The 16,457-nt window shown below is 49.2% G+C and overlaps 1 protein-coding gene across 7 annotated transcripts in view; it reads left to right on the forward strand.

Moving 5' to 3' along the window:
- znf521 (zinc finger protein 521) overlaps nucleotides 1–16,457 on the forward strand; it is a 112,469-nt gene that overhangs the window by 16,957 nt on the left and 79,055 nt on the right. For all 7 annotated transcript variants that reach the window (XM_076972195.1, XM_076972193.1, XM_076972194.1 and 4 more), the window contains one exon: nucleotides 3,140–3,331. In XM_076972195.1, the coding sequence (XP_076828310.1) occupies nucleotides 3,140–3,331 (192 nt within the window). The remainder of the gene's footprint in view (nucleotides 1–3,139; nucleotides 3,332–16,457) is intronic.

Here is a 16,457-nt window from a genome sequence, read left to right on the forward strand (position 1 = left end):
TCGTGTGGAAGGGGAGCGTCAAGTACGATGGGACATGTAGTTCAAATTCATGCCTGGAGTCCATTTTATTTTCGTTTGATTGTTTTGGAGAGGTATGCGTGTAGCATGCTGGAGTATAGCAGCTGAATGAAGTGATGGTGATGAGGTAAAGCGGAGAAGAACCCCTGAAGTTCAATAGAACTTCATGGCTCCTCTGTCACACACAGCATGGGAGGCTCGTGTTAAAAAGTGGGACTGACTTGTCCCGTCCCCCCCCCACCCTCCCCTCCGAACCAGGAGCTGTTGGACCTCTAGTTCAGTGATGATCTTTACAAGAGGCTTATCTCTCAGATCTGTGCTCATCCTGCCGTATGGGAGAGAAAGATGCTCAGGCTGCTTAATATAGCAAAGTACACCATAGCGCTGGGTGTACTCACAAAATGCCATCGCGCAGACATGTAACCTGAAGGGTTTGATAGCAGCACCACCAACAGTAACACATTTTATTTGTGTAACACCTTTTAAAAAACGGGTTTGCAAAAAGTTGGTAAATTGAAAGTAAAAAGAGAAGAATAAGAAAATAATTAAAAGAAGGATAAAAACTGATGTCTAGAGCTAAGGGCTCAAGGTTAGTCTCTGCATTTCTGGTGATCTGGTGGTAGATCTGGTGATCTGGTGGTAGATCTGGTAATCTGGTGGTAGATCTAGCGATCCAGTAATCTGGTGGTAGATCTGGCGGTAGATCTGGTGATCTGGTGGTAGATCTAGTGATCCAGTAATCTGGTGGTAGATCTGGCGGTAGATCTGGTGATCTGGTGGTAGATCTGGTAATCTGGTGGTAGATCTGGTAATCTGGTGGTAGATCTGGTGATCTGGTAATCTGGTGGTAGATCTGGTAATCTGGTGGTAGATCTGGTAATCTGGTGGTAGATCTGGTGATCTGGTAATCTGGTGGTAGATCTGGTAATCTGGTGGTAGATCTGGTGATCTGGTAATCTGGTGGTAGATCTGGTGATCTGGTGGTAGATCTGTCTCATCTGACAGCCTCCAAAGAGAAACTATCATAGAATAAGGCATATAATTTCTCTAATCTGAGTGACATTTGAATACCATGTGATCAATATGTTTCATTATGGAGAAAACTTTACTTTACATCTCACAAGTCCTCCAAAATACTGAAGCACCGGAGGAAACTGCTTTAATGTAGCTAATGGCTGCACGTTTCTGTATGGAGAACCGACCAGGGTCCAGGTGATTGGTTCTGACTGGCCTGATTCCCAAACCCACTATGGTGTCAGCATCACTGGGTGCTGAAGTCCATCAGGCAATATGAGATTTACAAAAACGCTAGCCAAAAATAGACAGGCCATATACACTGAGTTATTGCTTTCAAGATATTGGAAACCAAAAGTTAAATGCTGATGCACCAGATTGCAGTGTTCACAAGTGATGTCGGGGCAGAATCCGTCCTGTGTGAGTGAAATGATGTAGTAACAAAATTAGTAAGTCAGTTTTTATTGGACAGAATATATACGGCAGCACGACGGGAGTATGATCAGAAGATCTGTGCACATCTGTGAGGAGTGAAACTCAGGTTCACACACATGGTCCAAACTGGGATGCTTACCTAGAGAATGTTACTTAGTGAAGGTTTGATGACTCTTTGTTTCTTTGTTGTCTTGTATTGAAAACAACAAATTTAACAAATAACTTGAACTGTCCCGGTCAGCTCAGGGTTTGCATTAAAACATAGAAAAAGGGTTTTGAATGTATTACACCAAACATGAAATGGTATTTAACCTGTGCTTAGTACTCTTCAAGCGTTATTAATAATGAAACGAAGAGCTTTGCTAAGACACTGTGAGGAGAATGTTGGACAGAGGGGACTTTGGACGTCCCCACTCCGGCATCCATTTGTCTCATGACTGTCAGGTCCATTTTGAGACAAGGTTGATGTCGGAATTGGTCCGGAAGGCCTGTTCGGTATTCTGAAGGAGATGGATGATGCAGGGGGAGGGATTGATGGCCAGTGTTCTGTAGTGCAGGTCGGGCCTGTTAAGACAACACTGCGTACGGGAGGGTGTCTGTGCGTGTGACCCGCGGCTACCTGCCAGCGTGGCTGAATTATTCACGTTACACACACCGAGCTGGACCTCGTCGCCTTCGCTCGGACTCGTCTTCTGTGCGGCTCGACCCACTGATGCTGTCTGCGGCGTCAAGGGAGGAGTCTGTCTGCATGTTTGATTATGAAGGGAGGAGTCTGTCTGCATGTTTGGCTATGAAGGGAGGAGTCTGTCTGCATGTTTGATTATGAAGGGAGGAGTCTGTCTGCATGTTTGGCTATGAAGGGAGGAGTCTGTCTGCATGTTTGGCTATGAAGGGAGGAGTCTGTATGCATGTTTGATTATGAAGGGAGGAGTCTGTCTGCATGTTTGGCTATGAAGGGAGGAGTCTGTCTGCATGTTTGACTATGAAGGGAGGAGTCTGTATGCATGTTTTATTATGAAGGGAGGAGTCTGTATGCATGTTTGATTATGAAGGGAGGAGTCTGTATGCATGTTTTATTATGAAGGGAGGAGTCTGTATGCATGTTTGATTATGAAGGGAGGAGTCTGTCTGCAAGTTTTCATCACTGTTCTGAATGGGAGTTTGTCAGGTTTGCATTGGAAGCAAATTTCAGGAATCACTATCAGTTTTTGCCTGCTGCTATTAAGTGCATTATCAATATTAGTCACAATTACAAACAAAATAAATCGTTGTGTTGTTCTTTAATATAATGTGTGTCTTAAGTGCACAACTGATATTCGAAAGCAAACAACAAAAACACCCTTCATGCTGACCTACATGTACCGTATCATCTCACAGTTTGTCCTGTAGCGCTATGAAGCATTTTTATGCACAGTTCTGGGTTAAAAGTCATCGAGATATTTCTAGCAAGGCAAAGCTCCAGAAAGACATTATAGTAATAGAATGAAAGGTTCTATATTGGAGATAAGGAATATATTAGGTGTTAATGTCTGTGAGATATACTCTCACAGAAGCCTGGTCTAATTATATGCATGCATGGCTCTTAGTTAGGAGCAGATCTCCTGCGTCTGTGGCCCCCAGCAGAGGCCGGGCCCCGCAGTGACCGCCGTGTGCCGTCTCTCTCTCACCACAGATCGCGAGTGTGCCCCCACCAGGCCGTGCGAGGATGTGGAGGACGGGCGTCTGAGGAAGAGGAGGGGCTCTCCAGAGGAAGGGGACGACTGCGAGGAGGACGAGGAGGAGCACAGCTGCCGCGCCTGCCGGCAGGTGTTCGACTCGCTGAGCGATCTTACCCAACACAAGATTAATCAGTGTCAGCTGACAGGTAAACAAGGCTCCCACCGCCGCCCTCCTCCTAGCCTAGCGCGCTAGCGCGACCCCTGGCCACCCTCCTCCTAGCTTAGCATGCTAGCGCGACCCCTGACCCACTGGTCCGACCCCTCCCATCTACCCGTGGCTCCTCACGTCTTCGGTTCTTGGTTTCGGCCCGGCAGGCCGTTACGTCAGAGCGGAGAAACCCGAGTTACTCCCACTGTTGATTCTCTAATGGATCACGCAGTCTGTCGGTTACTGAAATGCACATGACTTAAACTTTATGTTTACCTTAATTCTACTTCTATTATGCTGACTATTTTCCTCTAGCAAGATAATCCATGCAGCTAGTCAGAAATAAAATATAAATACATGCTCTCCAGTCAAAAAAAACCCTTTTTTCTTTCTTTATGTAGACACAGCCCCCTTTGGCCGGTCATGTAAGAAGCAGTGGTTGTGCGGTTGTATTAGGTAGAACTTGGTCCTATATGAGTTCTCGTTTGTCAACTCCTGCAATATTCTAGAGGCCAGCTAATATCGGCAAGTGTCTGGGGGTCACTGGCAGATGGATGTCATTGCTTGTCTGATGCATGAACAAAGCTAAAAATATACTGACAGCCAGAACGAATGGTAGTAGCTAAAGGCTTCGCTAACGCGCCTTTTGTGGACTGGGTGTCCTCTTTATTTTAGATTTGCTACAAAGTCTATCACTGATGTGAAACAATGGATCTACTGTACACGGCACAGTTCCGTTTAAATAGTGATTGTGTGTGGGCGTGTGTGTGTCTCTGTGTGTTTCTGTGTGTGGTATCATGTTTTGATCTGCTGCAGTTGAAATCCATTGTCCTCACGTTAAATGAATAATTGTTAAATGTGCTATTATGTATTTTAGAGAAGGGTTTGTAGATAATGTCGGTGATGCGTTTCTCACTATAGCTCTGACCCAAAGTTCTGTCCATTCATTCATTTCTAATAAAATTTCAGTTAATGTAGTTGGGAAACACAAACTACTTCTGAAGAAAAAAAAATTGCTTATCCTTGAAATGTATGTATTGGTCTCTGTGAGAAAGACTGTGAAGATAACTTGGTTAATTACTGGCTCAAGACTTTTAGTTTGAAGTAAACATGCTTAACCAAATGCAGTGGCTTAATTCTGTACCAATAAAAGAAGGTATTCCCAAAAGAATTCAGAAAGAAGGTATTCAGAAAGAAGGTATTCATTCGTGTAAGAAACATGATCAATTTGAAACACATTGAGAAAGTATTGTGTCTTGCCAAAAAGAACTTTTAAAATTGTTAAGTAAATATTTTCTATGGGAAGTGGAATAGGCCATGAAAGTGGTTTGATTTTGTGGGCGTGTTTCTTCTCGGCCTCCCTATAGATCTGGTGTATTTTACATACAACAATAAGGCTTTATGTGTCATTTCATTTTGCATGTAGAAGAGAGAGAGAGAGAGAGAGAGAGAGAGAGAGAGAGAGAGAGAGAGAGAGAGAGGGAGAGGAGGAGAGAGGGTAGTTTGTGTATTTGCTATGTGCGACTGTTCAAAATTTTCTAGTATCTAACCACAAATTATAGGGCATGAATGATCTGGATACGTCCCATGTGTCTAGACGACCAGTAAGACATCCCATATGAGTGTTACAAAGATTTTCCATTCAGTGGAAGCTGCTCTATTTGTGAGGGAATAGTTTTTATGAACACGCTGCACATGCATGTGTGTGTGTGTGTGTGTGTTTGTCTGTATGTGTGTGTGTGTGTGTGTGTGAATCCACGAGGCAAAGGGAATGAGCAATGTATGTGATGAGGCACATTATTTTATTCATTTGTAGAAAGCAGGCGATGAGCCCAGTACCACTGGAGGCAGGGTCCTGGTTAATAATTTACAGAAGACCTAATGCTGTTGACGTCCTCCAAGAGTACGTTCTCCATGGAAGCGTTCCTGACGCTCTTCTGCCCACAGAAATGCTGTAGGTGCCTGTTGGATCAGATTTGCCCCCTTCCACCACAGTCTGGCGTATGCGTACACCATGCAGGCAGTATTACTTCAGAGCCGTCGTGTCTGCCGAGCTCTGCGGTGTTTTGCGTTTTGGTCTGGGGAAGTGTGTAACTACGGCTTTGTCTCTCGCACTCTGCGCTTGATGGTTTCATTAATTCTGGCGTCATGTTTCAATCCGGCTTACTGGGAGGGTTTTGTGCGTTTGAACGTTCTCCGTTGTGTTCTCCTACCCCAGATGGCATGTTCCACAGCCTCTTTGCCATTTGCCCAATCTCTCATTAACGTCAGTCTCTCAGACAAATAACTTCTAATTGAACAATACTTGAAAAGTCATTTGAATGTTACCCTCCCCCACGAAAGCTAAAGCCAAAAGATGTAATTGTAAAAGATCTCCTCGGCGTGGAGGAGCCGTGTGTAGCTGAAACAAAAGGACTGGTGAAGCAAATTCGTTTCTTTTTCCCAGAGAAAGGACGCAGACAGACCCTTTATTACCAGCACTTTGCAGTCGGAGGCTTCGCGTGGCTTCGAACTGCACAGTGAGCTTTTTCCTTTCAGCGGTGGAGAAGGAAGCGGACGTGCTGGACACACCTGCGTTCCAAACCCACGAGAAAGAGGGAGAGAGGAGGACGGGAGGGAGAAGGAGGGAGAAGGAGAGAGAAGGAGAGAGATGTAGCGTGTCACCCCGATCAATGGCTGCCTTTGTCCCCTCGTGCCCCAGTCTGGGAGAGCTTTAACACCTTTCTGTGCACTTAAGGTGCGACCGCTGGCTCGGCGCAGAGGGATCCCAGGGTATGGATCGGCCCGAGTCCCTAATGCGATCGGCGCTATTGATCGCACTAATGCTGGACTGCAGAGGAAGAGAGTGAGGAAGAAAGATGAAGGGGAGAGGAGAAAATGATGAAGGAAAAGAGAGAGAGACATGTAGGAGAGAAAGAAAAGCAAGATGGAGAGAGAGAGAGAAAGCTAGAGAGAGAGAGGAGTGTAGGAGAGAAATAAAAGCAAGACGGAGAGAGCGAGCGAGAGAAAGAGAGAGAGAGAGCGAGAGAGAGAGAGAGAGAGAGAGAGAGAGAGAGAGAGAGTGCTGCTGGAATGTGTCTCTGGGGAGCAGGCCATCTTCGACTTGGGCAGGGCTGCAGGAATGTTTACAGCACCCCCTCCTGCTCTCCTCTTCCTTGTATCGACCCCCCCTTCTCTCTCTCTCTCCCTCACACACACACACACACACACACACACACACACACACACACACACACACACACACACACACTCGCTTGAACAGGGACTCTCCAGATGCCTGGGTAGGGCTGCTGGAATGTCTCCCCCGGGAGAGCCGACAGCACGCGGGGCCGGGGTGGGAGGAGCTCTCCCCTCGGAGAGCCGGAGGAGGCCGCGTCGAGGTATGTTTACCCCTGAAAGCCTCCTGCACTCCCTGGGGCACGGCCCGCGGGGGCTCTGGCTCCGGGACGGCTGCGGCTCGGGTTTCCGTGACTGGGGCGCTGCATCCTGCTGTCCTGGGATCCAGTTGCAGCGGGACCTGCGGGACCGGCAGGGCGGGGGAGGGCCGTGTGCGCTCTTTAAGAGCCCTGTTATTAACGCTCATCCGCACAGCGCATCAAGGTCAGCAGAGCCAGGCGCAGGTTTCGAAGGCTCTTTCTCACCTCCAGTTCTAAGTAAAGTCTTTCTCAGCGTGCGTAAAGCTCCACCCCCTCCCCCCACCTCCCCCTCCGCTAATAAATCCCGTAAAGTGTTCCAGAAATGCGCTACACATTTCGTGTGCTACGTTTTCCTCGGGTGCTTAAATGTGCTTTGGCAGAAAGAGAAAAGGACGGACTAGTGTATCATTGACGGAGGTCGTCGGTGGCCGTCGGCGGACAAGTTCCGGTTGGGGGTGGGGGGGGGGGGGGGGGGGGTGGAGCCTCCGGAACGCCGCTCCTCGGAAGACCCGACTAGCCGATCCGCCTGCTAATTGTTGTCATTCTTTAACATCTGGAAAAACAGATGAGATGACTAAACACGGCTCAGGAACGCCGGTACCTGGTTGGAGGACAGATGAGCGGGGAGTTCTGCCGCTGGGTGTCGGGTTTCAGCCGCAGCTGTGCCCACACGCCGTGCCGGCGGGTCCCGAGAAAGCAAATGGCCGCGTTTATGTTGGGCGGGAGGGACGGGCGAGTTCCCGTGGTCCCTCCTCGCCGAACCGGGACGTGCTGTGGCGCTGAAGCCACGCCAGCACGCCGCTCTTCTGTCGGCACAGGGAGGCGCGGGATGAAGCATATGGCTGCTAGCGCTGAAATATATTGGGCCAGTCTGCACCCAGCCCGCAGAAGAAGGATGTGCTATCTGCTGCCCCCTGATGGAATGGTGCCATTGTCGTACAAACCAGAGAGCTGCCTGCAGTATGGAGAACCGATCGGAGATGCTTTATAAGAAATACTGATGCTGTTCATTAAAAAGGGAAGGAAAAAAGGGAAATGAAAGATTAAAGAAATAAAGAATAAAACTTCAGTCCCTCAACACAGCAGGACTGCGTGACCTGTAAATCAGTTGTAGAACGTAGCTGGTGGTCACCGTGATGCCAAAAACGGCGTAAGAAGTATTGTTGTTACTCCCAACCAAGGAGGTGTGACTTCAGAACTTCATCTAGAAGATATTTCTACATCTAGAAAATATTTCTAGATGTTTTGCCTCAAACGAAGCCCAGTAACCCAGCAAACCTGCTGAAATACCTGCCCGTGGGTCACTCCCTGCTTCCCTCCATCCTCTGACCTCTGACCCCTGCACTATGCCTGTCCCCCGTCCCCTCCGTCCTTCTGCGGAAGACTTTGCCATTGTCTCAACCCTCACGAGGGGGACCTTCTCTAACGAGCGCCGTTCTCACTGTGACACTGTTGGAGCAAGATAAGTGCTCCTGGTCCAGATGGCTGAAGATAGGAAGGTGTAGATCTAGCAGGTGGGGATGGAGCTTCTTGACGGACACTTGGTCCAAAAGGCGGGCATTGATAATAATGATCATAGGTAAGGGGAAGTCCATTAGCATTATGCTAATACAGGCATGCGTTATGTCCCTGGAAGCTTTCATTGTTTGTTAACTACATTAACATATTATGCTAATATTTCTTTCAATTACATTTGGAGAGGAGGACTGGTATGAGAACATATTTGACCTACAGCTGGTCATCACGTTTTGAGGACAACATAATGGAACTGCTCCATTTGTTTAGGTCTCTAATAGAATAAGGTGTTCACCGCTGGCTTTAAATTATTCAGTGTAACGGGGTGACGGTGATTTGTCTCAATTAGAGATCAAACCCGTATGTACGCATATGCATAGTGGCTGACACGGAGTTTCTCAGCACAACGTGTCCTGCTGCAGCTCGGACTCTCTAGTGTTGGTTCTGTTGGGTTTCATCTCTTTCGTTGGACGTATCAGTCTGATGTGATCTGACTGTGTCAAGCGACACACTCCTGCTAAAACGGAAAGACGTTTCCAGGCGTTATTGTGTCAGAGGATCAGCGTGTCAGAACTCCGCCATTAATTTGCAATTTCTCCCTGTTTGAAGCGTCACAGTGCTCAGATGTGAAGGGATAGGCAGAAGATAACAAGGCTTAGAGAAAGAGCATGGGGTGTGTGTGCGTGTGTGTGTGTGTGTGGGGGGGGGGTGTCAGGAGAGAATAGCACTTTCTGAGTTGTGTCCCGATTTGAAAGGAGACCTCATGGTAGACTGAACTCTCTGAATTGGTCTCAAGCCTATCCTGAGTTCCTTGTGTTCGTGTGTGTGCATGTGCTTGTGATGTGTGTGTGTGTGTGTGTGTGTGTGTGTGTAGTGTGTGTGTGTGTGTGTGTGTGTGTGCGTGCATGCATCTGTAGGCATATTTGTGATACTAAAATGGTGTGTTTCCATGCACAGTGCACCTGAAGGCAGTGATGTATGACATTATGGGTGCGATTGGACATTGTAATCATTGTGTAAGGTACCACAATGCTCGTCCTCTAGTGAGTGTGTGTGTGTGTGTGTCTCCTCCTCGCCTGTGTGGAGTCTCCTGCGTCTCCTCCGGTGCTGGGAGCATTAGTGGGAGTGTCATTAGGCATTCAAAGCGGCTGCAGTCTCGTGAGATGTGCCTCAGAGCCTCTTCCCCGAGATTCACACTGCACATTATGCACTGGATCAACTATTTATTGGGCTTTGTCAGGAGCTCACAGCACCGCTCAGCTCCACCACAATGAGGAGAGAGGAGCCGTCTCCCGGTGTCTTCTCCGCGCTCCTGCCCACAAAGCTGCCTGCCATGACTTCCTTCATGGCTTTGCTTTTAACACCTGTGAAGAGCGTAGCACACACACAGACCCACACACCCCTGCCTGACCTGAAAGAACACACACTCGCACAACACATAAATGACAGAGCCTTTAGTTTTTGATCCCTGTTAGCATGGTAGCACTCGCTCACTCTCTCTCTCTCTCTCACACACACACACACACGCATACATATACACAGACTGTGTGGTACAGTGCAGGAAAACGGCTTTCAGTTGCGTGAGCATTAACTCGCGCAGCTGTAACGGTGTGGTGAAGAAGAGGAGGCTGTGTGCTTCATCTTTCCTCCATTTCCTCGTCTCCTCCTCATGTCATATGGGGAGACCCGTGTGTCATCTGGCCCGTGACCGGCCAGAGATATCTTGCTTCTTTATGTTGCGAACTGAACGGCTTTGGAAAAGTGAGACAATTTCATTTTGCACACCCGCACGCACCCGTGCCCATCCGCACACTCGCGGGGCGGTGGTCAGCCGGTCCACGGCCGTGTGGTAGCTGGTCGTTTCCTCCTGGCTGTCTGAGCTAGGCGCAAGAACGCGGCATTAAATGTTAATGCGACTGCGACTCCATTGGCCGAAGCAGCGGGACTGAAACGCGGGTCTCCACTTCTGGCACTGCCGACGAAGAACAAAACCGCTGAATAAGAGAGGACTGGTTCTGTCAGCGCGTAACCCAGAGCCGTGATGTGTTCCTGGACTCACACAAAGGACACGAACCCCTGTAGGCCGGAGAAACCGAGACGCTTTCCCAGCCGCCGAGACGTAATGAAGTGGTCGTGAGGGCTGTGACATGAGTCGGCATGACAACGGAGCCAAACGGCACCGTGGACCTCACTGGCGTGTCGTTCGTAAAACATCGGTGGAGATAACGGCGTTAGACGTGGGCTGAAGGTCCAGACTAAAGCGCTTGTTAACACCAGCGCGATGTTTATTGTGTCTGAGCAACATGAAAGTTGAAATTTGAAATTCAAATATGTAATTTAAAATATATCCTATGGCAGATTTATAGGTAATTTCCATAACTGAAATCAAAGCTTTTTACAGCATGAATATTGTATTGTTTATTTATTTCCTGTTGATTTAAACATGTGTCAGTTTGCCCAGAGCTTGGGTGCTGTGATGAACGTGTAGCTGTCACTCTGCAGCTGAGGGCCGTGTGCTGAATGAGTCCAGCCACAGCAGATGCGTCTCATATCGAGGGGCCCCTGTGCTGGTAATTAGTGAATAATGGGGCGACTCTTCCCAGGGGGCGCATGTGTGAGAGGTGGCGTGGGCGTGGGCTTCCGCTGGTTTTATCTGTACACGGGGGCAGTGGTAAATGTGGCCTCTGTGTGTGTGTGTGTCCGTGTCCCAACTGCCTACTGTTAACGATGTCGTTAATGCCAGACAGGTTTTACGTGGAGAGATGGGGTGAGACAGGGTGGGACACAACGATGGGGGGGGGGTAAGGACACAGACATGTCTCACTGCCAGGTCAGGTGTGCAGAAAGGACACTAATACTGTGAAACACAGGCAGCATGCAGGTGAGCTGTGTGTGTGCGTGTGTGTGTGGTGGGGGAGGGGTGGGCGGGGATATTGGTGTTCTTTGAGCCTTTCATTTTTTCTCTCTTTCTCGTGTCTCTTTTACTTTCCCTTTCTCTCCCTCTGGCTATCTCTCCATCTCTCTCTCCTGCTTTCTCTCTCTCTCATGGTTTCTCTCCTTCACTGTCTTTCTCTCTCTCTCTCTCTCTCTCTCTCATGGTTTCTCTCTTTCACTGTCTTTCTCTGTCTATTTCTCTCTCTCTCTCTCTCTCTCTCTCTCTCTCTGCTGCATCCAGATTATCTTTCCTTCTGGTGTGTGTGAGGTGATCACCAGAATGGTGATGAGGTTGTTGTGGAGGCGGAGGGCAGGATTAGGGCTGGATCACAGCCCGTCGTTTTAACTACACACAACGCACCACCACCTCCGTCAGCTGCTGTTTCATACCAACACCAAGTGGATTTCCCAGAACAAACTCCACCTGTAGGCCTAATTCAAGCAACAGAGCTGGGATATGACGGACTGTTTGGCAACTCTGTGCGTGTGTGTGGGAGTGTGTGTGTGTGTGGGAGTGTGTGTGTGTGTGGGAGTGTGTGTGTGTGGGAGTGTGTGTGTGTGGGAGTGTGTGTGTGTGGGAGTGTGTGTGTGTGGGAGTGTGTGTGTGCGCGCGAGTGTGTGTGTGCGCGCGAGTGTGTGTGTGCGCGCGAGTGTGTGTGTGCGCGCGTGTACATCTGCGTGTATTTGAATGTTTTTGCTAGCACACATGAGTATATGTGAGTGTACATAAGGACACCTTGTGATTCAACTATTAGCTGGCATTCTAAATTAGGCATTTAAAAGTTTCCACTGTTGATGTTCATTTTGGCGGGATTGTGTGTGTATGTGTTCGATATCCTTCCCTTGTCTAACAATCTTTCCCCTAACTGCTGTATTTCTTTTACCCTCCAAATATCAAAAACAAACCTTCTGTTTGATCCTAATGAAAAACATGTTTAATTCAAGATTGTGTTCAGTAATCGTATTTGTTTCCTTTGATAGAGACGAGCTCTAACAGGTGTCTTGCACGCGTGCTACAACCGAGTGCCTCGCTTTGTGGCACAGGCTTGAATTAATAAATAATCACACAAAGTGTGAAACATAATCAAACACACACCACGTAATTGCAAATCGCTATTAGCATATCAAATGCCAAAGAGGTTTTCAGGGGGGCACTGCTCTCTCAAGATAATGTTTGTGTGAGGAAGCTGGTGGATTCGTGAGTGTGCTCTCAACCGCAACACACACTCTTGTGGATCTACATATCCGCACAATCTCTGTTAATGCACATGTGTAGCGTTTAGGACTCCACAGACCAACATAGGTGTGTCTCTCTGCCTCAGCTAAACGAATGGGTAGAGGGATTTTTGGATTGTGTCTGGATTAACTGACAACAAAGGATAAATAATGGAATAGTCTGGCAGGATCAAACCACTCCTGGAGGGCTGGATTCCAGCCCACTTCCTGTGACGCTGAATTGCTGGTCAAAACTTTCTTCTTTTATGCACTTATCAGAGTGATCTACTCCAGAGTGATCAGAGCGATCTACTCCAGAGCGATCTACTCCAGAGCGATCGGGGTGATCTACTGCAGAGTGATTGGAGTGAGCTACTACAAGATACTGTAGAGACATTTTAACACACGACTTTTCTGTCTGGTTCTACACAGTTGTAGTGGTTACTGTGAAGTTCTGTGGGGCTGTAGAAGCTGACGCGAGGCCTTCACAACAACATCTGACAAATAAACACGCAATACTTGTGCCCTCAGGGCCTTATTCTCCTTACGGGACCAGACTAGTGACGTAGCACGTGCAGGATGGGTGACGTAGCACCCAGCAGTGATCTGAGGGTCCAAGGCTACTGCTACTGCTACCATGGACCCGCATTTCCTGGTTTTCCCTCCAATCGGCCCGTCTGGACTAAGGCCTTGGTTGCCATGACCCAAAGCGACAGTCACCCGACATCAGCGTGGAAATGTACTGCACATTCCCTCCCCCTCCAGACCTCCCACACCTCTGTCTCCCCTCTGTCTCCCCTCTGTCTCCCCTCTGTCTCCCCTCTGTCTCCCCTCTGTCTCCCCACTGTCTCATCTCTGTCTCCCCTCTGTCTCCCCTCTGTCTCCCCTCTGACTCCCCTCTGACTCCCCACTGTCTCATCTCTGTCTCCCCACTGTCTCATCTCTGTCTCCCCACTGTCTCATCTCTGTCTCCCCACTGTCTCATCTCTGACTCCCCACTGTCTCATTTCTGTCTCCCCACTGTCTCATCTCTGTCTCCCCACTGTCTCATCTCTGTCTCCCCACTGTCTCATCTCTGACTCCCCACTGTCTCATTTCTGTCTCCCCACTGTCTCATTTCTGTCTCCCCACTGTCTCATCTCTGACTCCCCACTGTCTCATCTCTGTCTCCCCACTGTCTCATCTCTGACTCCCCACTGTCTCATTTCTGACTCCCCACTGTCTCATTTCTGACTCCCCACTGTCTCATCTCTGACTCCCCACTGTCTCATCTCTGACTCCCCTCCGACTCCTCTCTGTCTTCCCTCTGTCTCTCCAAGTGCCAAACTGCAAAACTGGCCACCGGTGAGGAGCAGCAGGCAGAGGGCAGGAAAGAGAGAGAGAGCAGGAGAGAGGGAGTGAGAGAGAGAGGGGGGAGGGAAGGGGAGAGAGAGAGAGAGAGAGAGAGAGAGAGAGGGAGGGAGGGAGAGCTGTGGAAAGAGTGAGCACTGCAACTGGTTTATTCCTCCCATGTGGTTCTCCCTTCCAGCCTGGGCTCTCAGGAAGAAGCTGTGGCCAGCGGGGGGAGGGGTGTGTGTGTGTGTGTGTGTGTGTGTGTGTGTGTGTGTGAGAGGTGCGGGTGTGTTGAGGTGGGCGGAGGACGTCCTCAGCCCAGCGGTGGCAGTGGGGGGGGCTCTGGGGGTTTCTGTGGGAGCTCCACACACAGGGAGCTTGAGAATTGAGGTGGTGGAGTTAGTCTGAGAGTTTTTGGGGTTGGATGAGTTGTGTGTGGTATGGGTGGGGGTAGGTAGGTTGGTGGGGGGGGGGGGATCTACCTACCTCCAGCCCTCCTCTGTTCTTTGGTGCATCTGGTATCATGCACTAGTCTCAAACTCATTAATCTTCATAACCAAATCTATTGACAGAGATTCAGGCTTTTGCTTTTTGAGGGAGTATAAGCTGAACAAATAGCATTCCGTGCAAAATCAGCGGGCAAATGTCAGATGGGAAGGTCCCGGCCCGGCTGGACCCACCAGGCCCTCCGCACCGCTGCTTCTGTTCTTCGGGGATCACCCGCCTTCCCAGAAGCCCCTTCAGCAAAGATCACGACAAGATGGCGGTGCGTGGGCAGCCCGCTGAACGACAACTCCGACGGGTCTGATCATCTCGTTGCATCAAAACGTTTGGGGGAAAGAAGATCCTAGAATGACTCAGCACTTCACCCATAAAGCTCTCCATTTCTGTCTACTTGTGTCAGAAAAAAGATCTTTTAGTATTTCAACAGTTTGAGCAGATTTCATATGTGCTCTGAAAGGCAAAAGTTTGTCAGTTTGAAAAGATACTTGGAGACTCTCACCGTTTTCTCTGTGAACACAAAGCTTGTTTTCATGACCATTAGCTCACCGGTCACCTGACCCGGAGGTTTCGGTGTGGGCATCCGTCCATTCTCGGCTGTTTATTTATGTTTTTAGGAATGCAGCCTTATTTATACCCTGAAACCCAAAGCTAGTCCCACTGTTTGTTTTGATTATCACGTGACACACACTACCACTGTCATAATGTTTAAAAAATGTTTTACTAGTTTGTAGATGGCAGAGGAAGATGTATAATTTTACTTTCTTCAGCTATTGGAAGAGGAATTCTGGAGGGATGACCAGGATGGGAGAATTGGAGAGAGACAGAGAGACAGACAGAGGCGTCTAATGTAGGACTTGCAGGCTAATGTAATTTGTTTCTCACCTCAGGGCACTCTGCTCTTCCAGTTCTGTAAATATGCAGGAGGACAGAGCGTGGTCATCAGTATGCACAGCCCTGATGTTTACTAATCTCCACTGCGGCTTTCAGAAGGCACTGCACAAACCTTCCATACGTGCGATACGCTCCACAGATGGCGCCGGTCCACTAGCTACGCTCGCCGACGGCGTCCGAGGCGTGGCCGTCGGCTGTTTGATGGCCGGTTCAAAAAGGCCACCGATGATGAAATGTATCACAGTGCGGCGGGGTCGGGTAAAGGTCGCTGTGGATGACATACATCACAGTGCGACAGAGTCAAAACAACCAAAGGCTAATGATCTGGCTATTTTTGGGCACTAATAGCTGGCGCTGGGCGAGATTTCTGCTCTAATGGGTAAAGTGTAGTTGCTGTGCGGGGTCGTTCCAAGCCTCCCTCGTTGCGGTGGAGATCTGAGAGCCCTGAACCTCCTGGACGCTGCTGAGTGCATTGTCATTCATCCTCCGTAATGGAGGATAAAGGAAGCTGAGAGTGTGTGCACCTGAGTCTTCCTCACCCAGCCTGGCAGATAAACCTCACGCCTGCGGATGGCCAGGGGTCATCTGTGCTCAAGAACACGCTGTTGATGCCCTTGGCTCTCTCTCTCTCTCTCTCTCTCTCTCTCTCTCTCTCTCTCCCTCTCTATCTCTCCCTCTCTCTCTCTCTCTCTCTCTCTCTCTCTCTCCCCTTCTTTTTTTCTCTCTCTCCTTCCCTCCCTCCTTCTCTCTCTCTCTCTTTCCGTCTCTCTCTTAAACAGCTTGTTTAAAGTGCAGTCATATATATTCCACCGGGCCCCAGAGGACAGGTGGATGCTATGGACGTCCAGTCCGTTGAGCGGCCCCGGTGCTCCCCCGAGGGGATGCAGGGCCGGGGGGGTGGGGGTGGCCCCAGTGTGCTACCGCGGGGCTGCCCACATACGGAGGGCTCTCTGAACAGCCGGAACACAGTGTGAGACTCTGTGAGAGAAGTTGGAGCTTATACTTTTAAAACCGCTGCCTGTCAACCCAGCAGGTGTTGTCCCTGGCACCATAGTGGAGGCCAGCAGACTGGGTTATTTTCTGTGACTGCAGGTACCACCTGCCCATATTGAGCGTGTTTGGGAATGGAAGGAGATCAGGGTACCAGAACACTGGAGGACGGTCTTCTGGCAGGATGCCTGGTGGGCTGTTGTGTTCAGTAAGGGTCTGTTTGGTTTGCACATAAACGGCTTCATTAGAAGGAGATGCCTGATGTATCTGCCTACCTGTTTGACCTCTCCCTCTCATTCTAATTCACACACACACACACTAACAGTT

This window comes from Brachyhypopomus gauderio, chromosome 14, assembly GCF_052324685.1.
Source record: "Brachyhypopomus gauderio isolate BG-103 chromosome 14, BGAUD_0.2, whole genome shotgun sequence".
Lineage (NCBI taxonomy): Eukaryota > Metazoa > Chordata > Actinopteri > Gymnotiformes > Hypopomidae > Brachyhypopomus > Brachyhypopomus gauderio.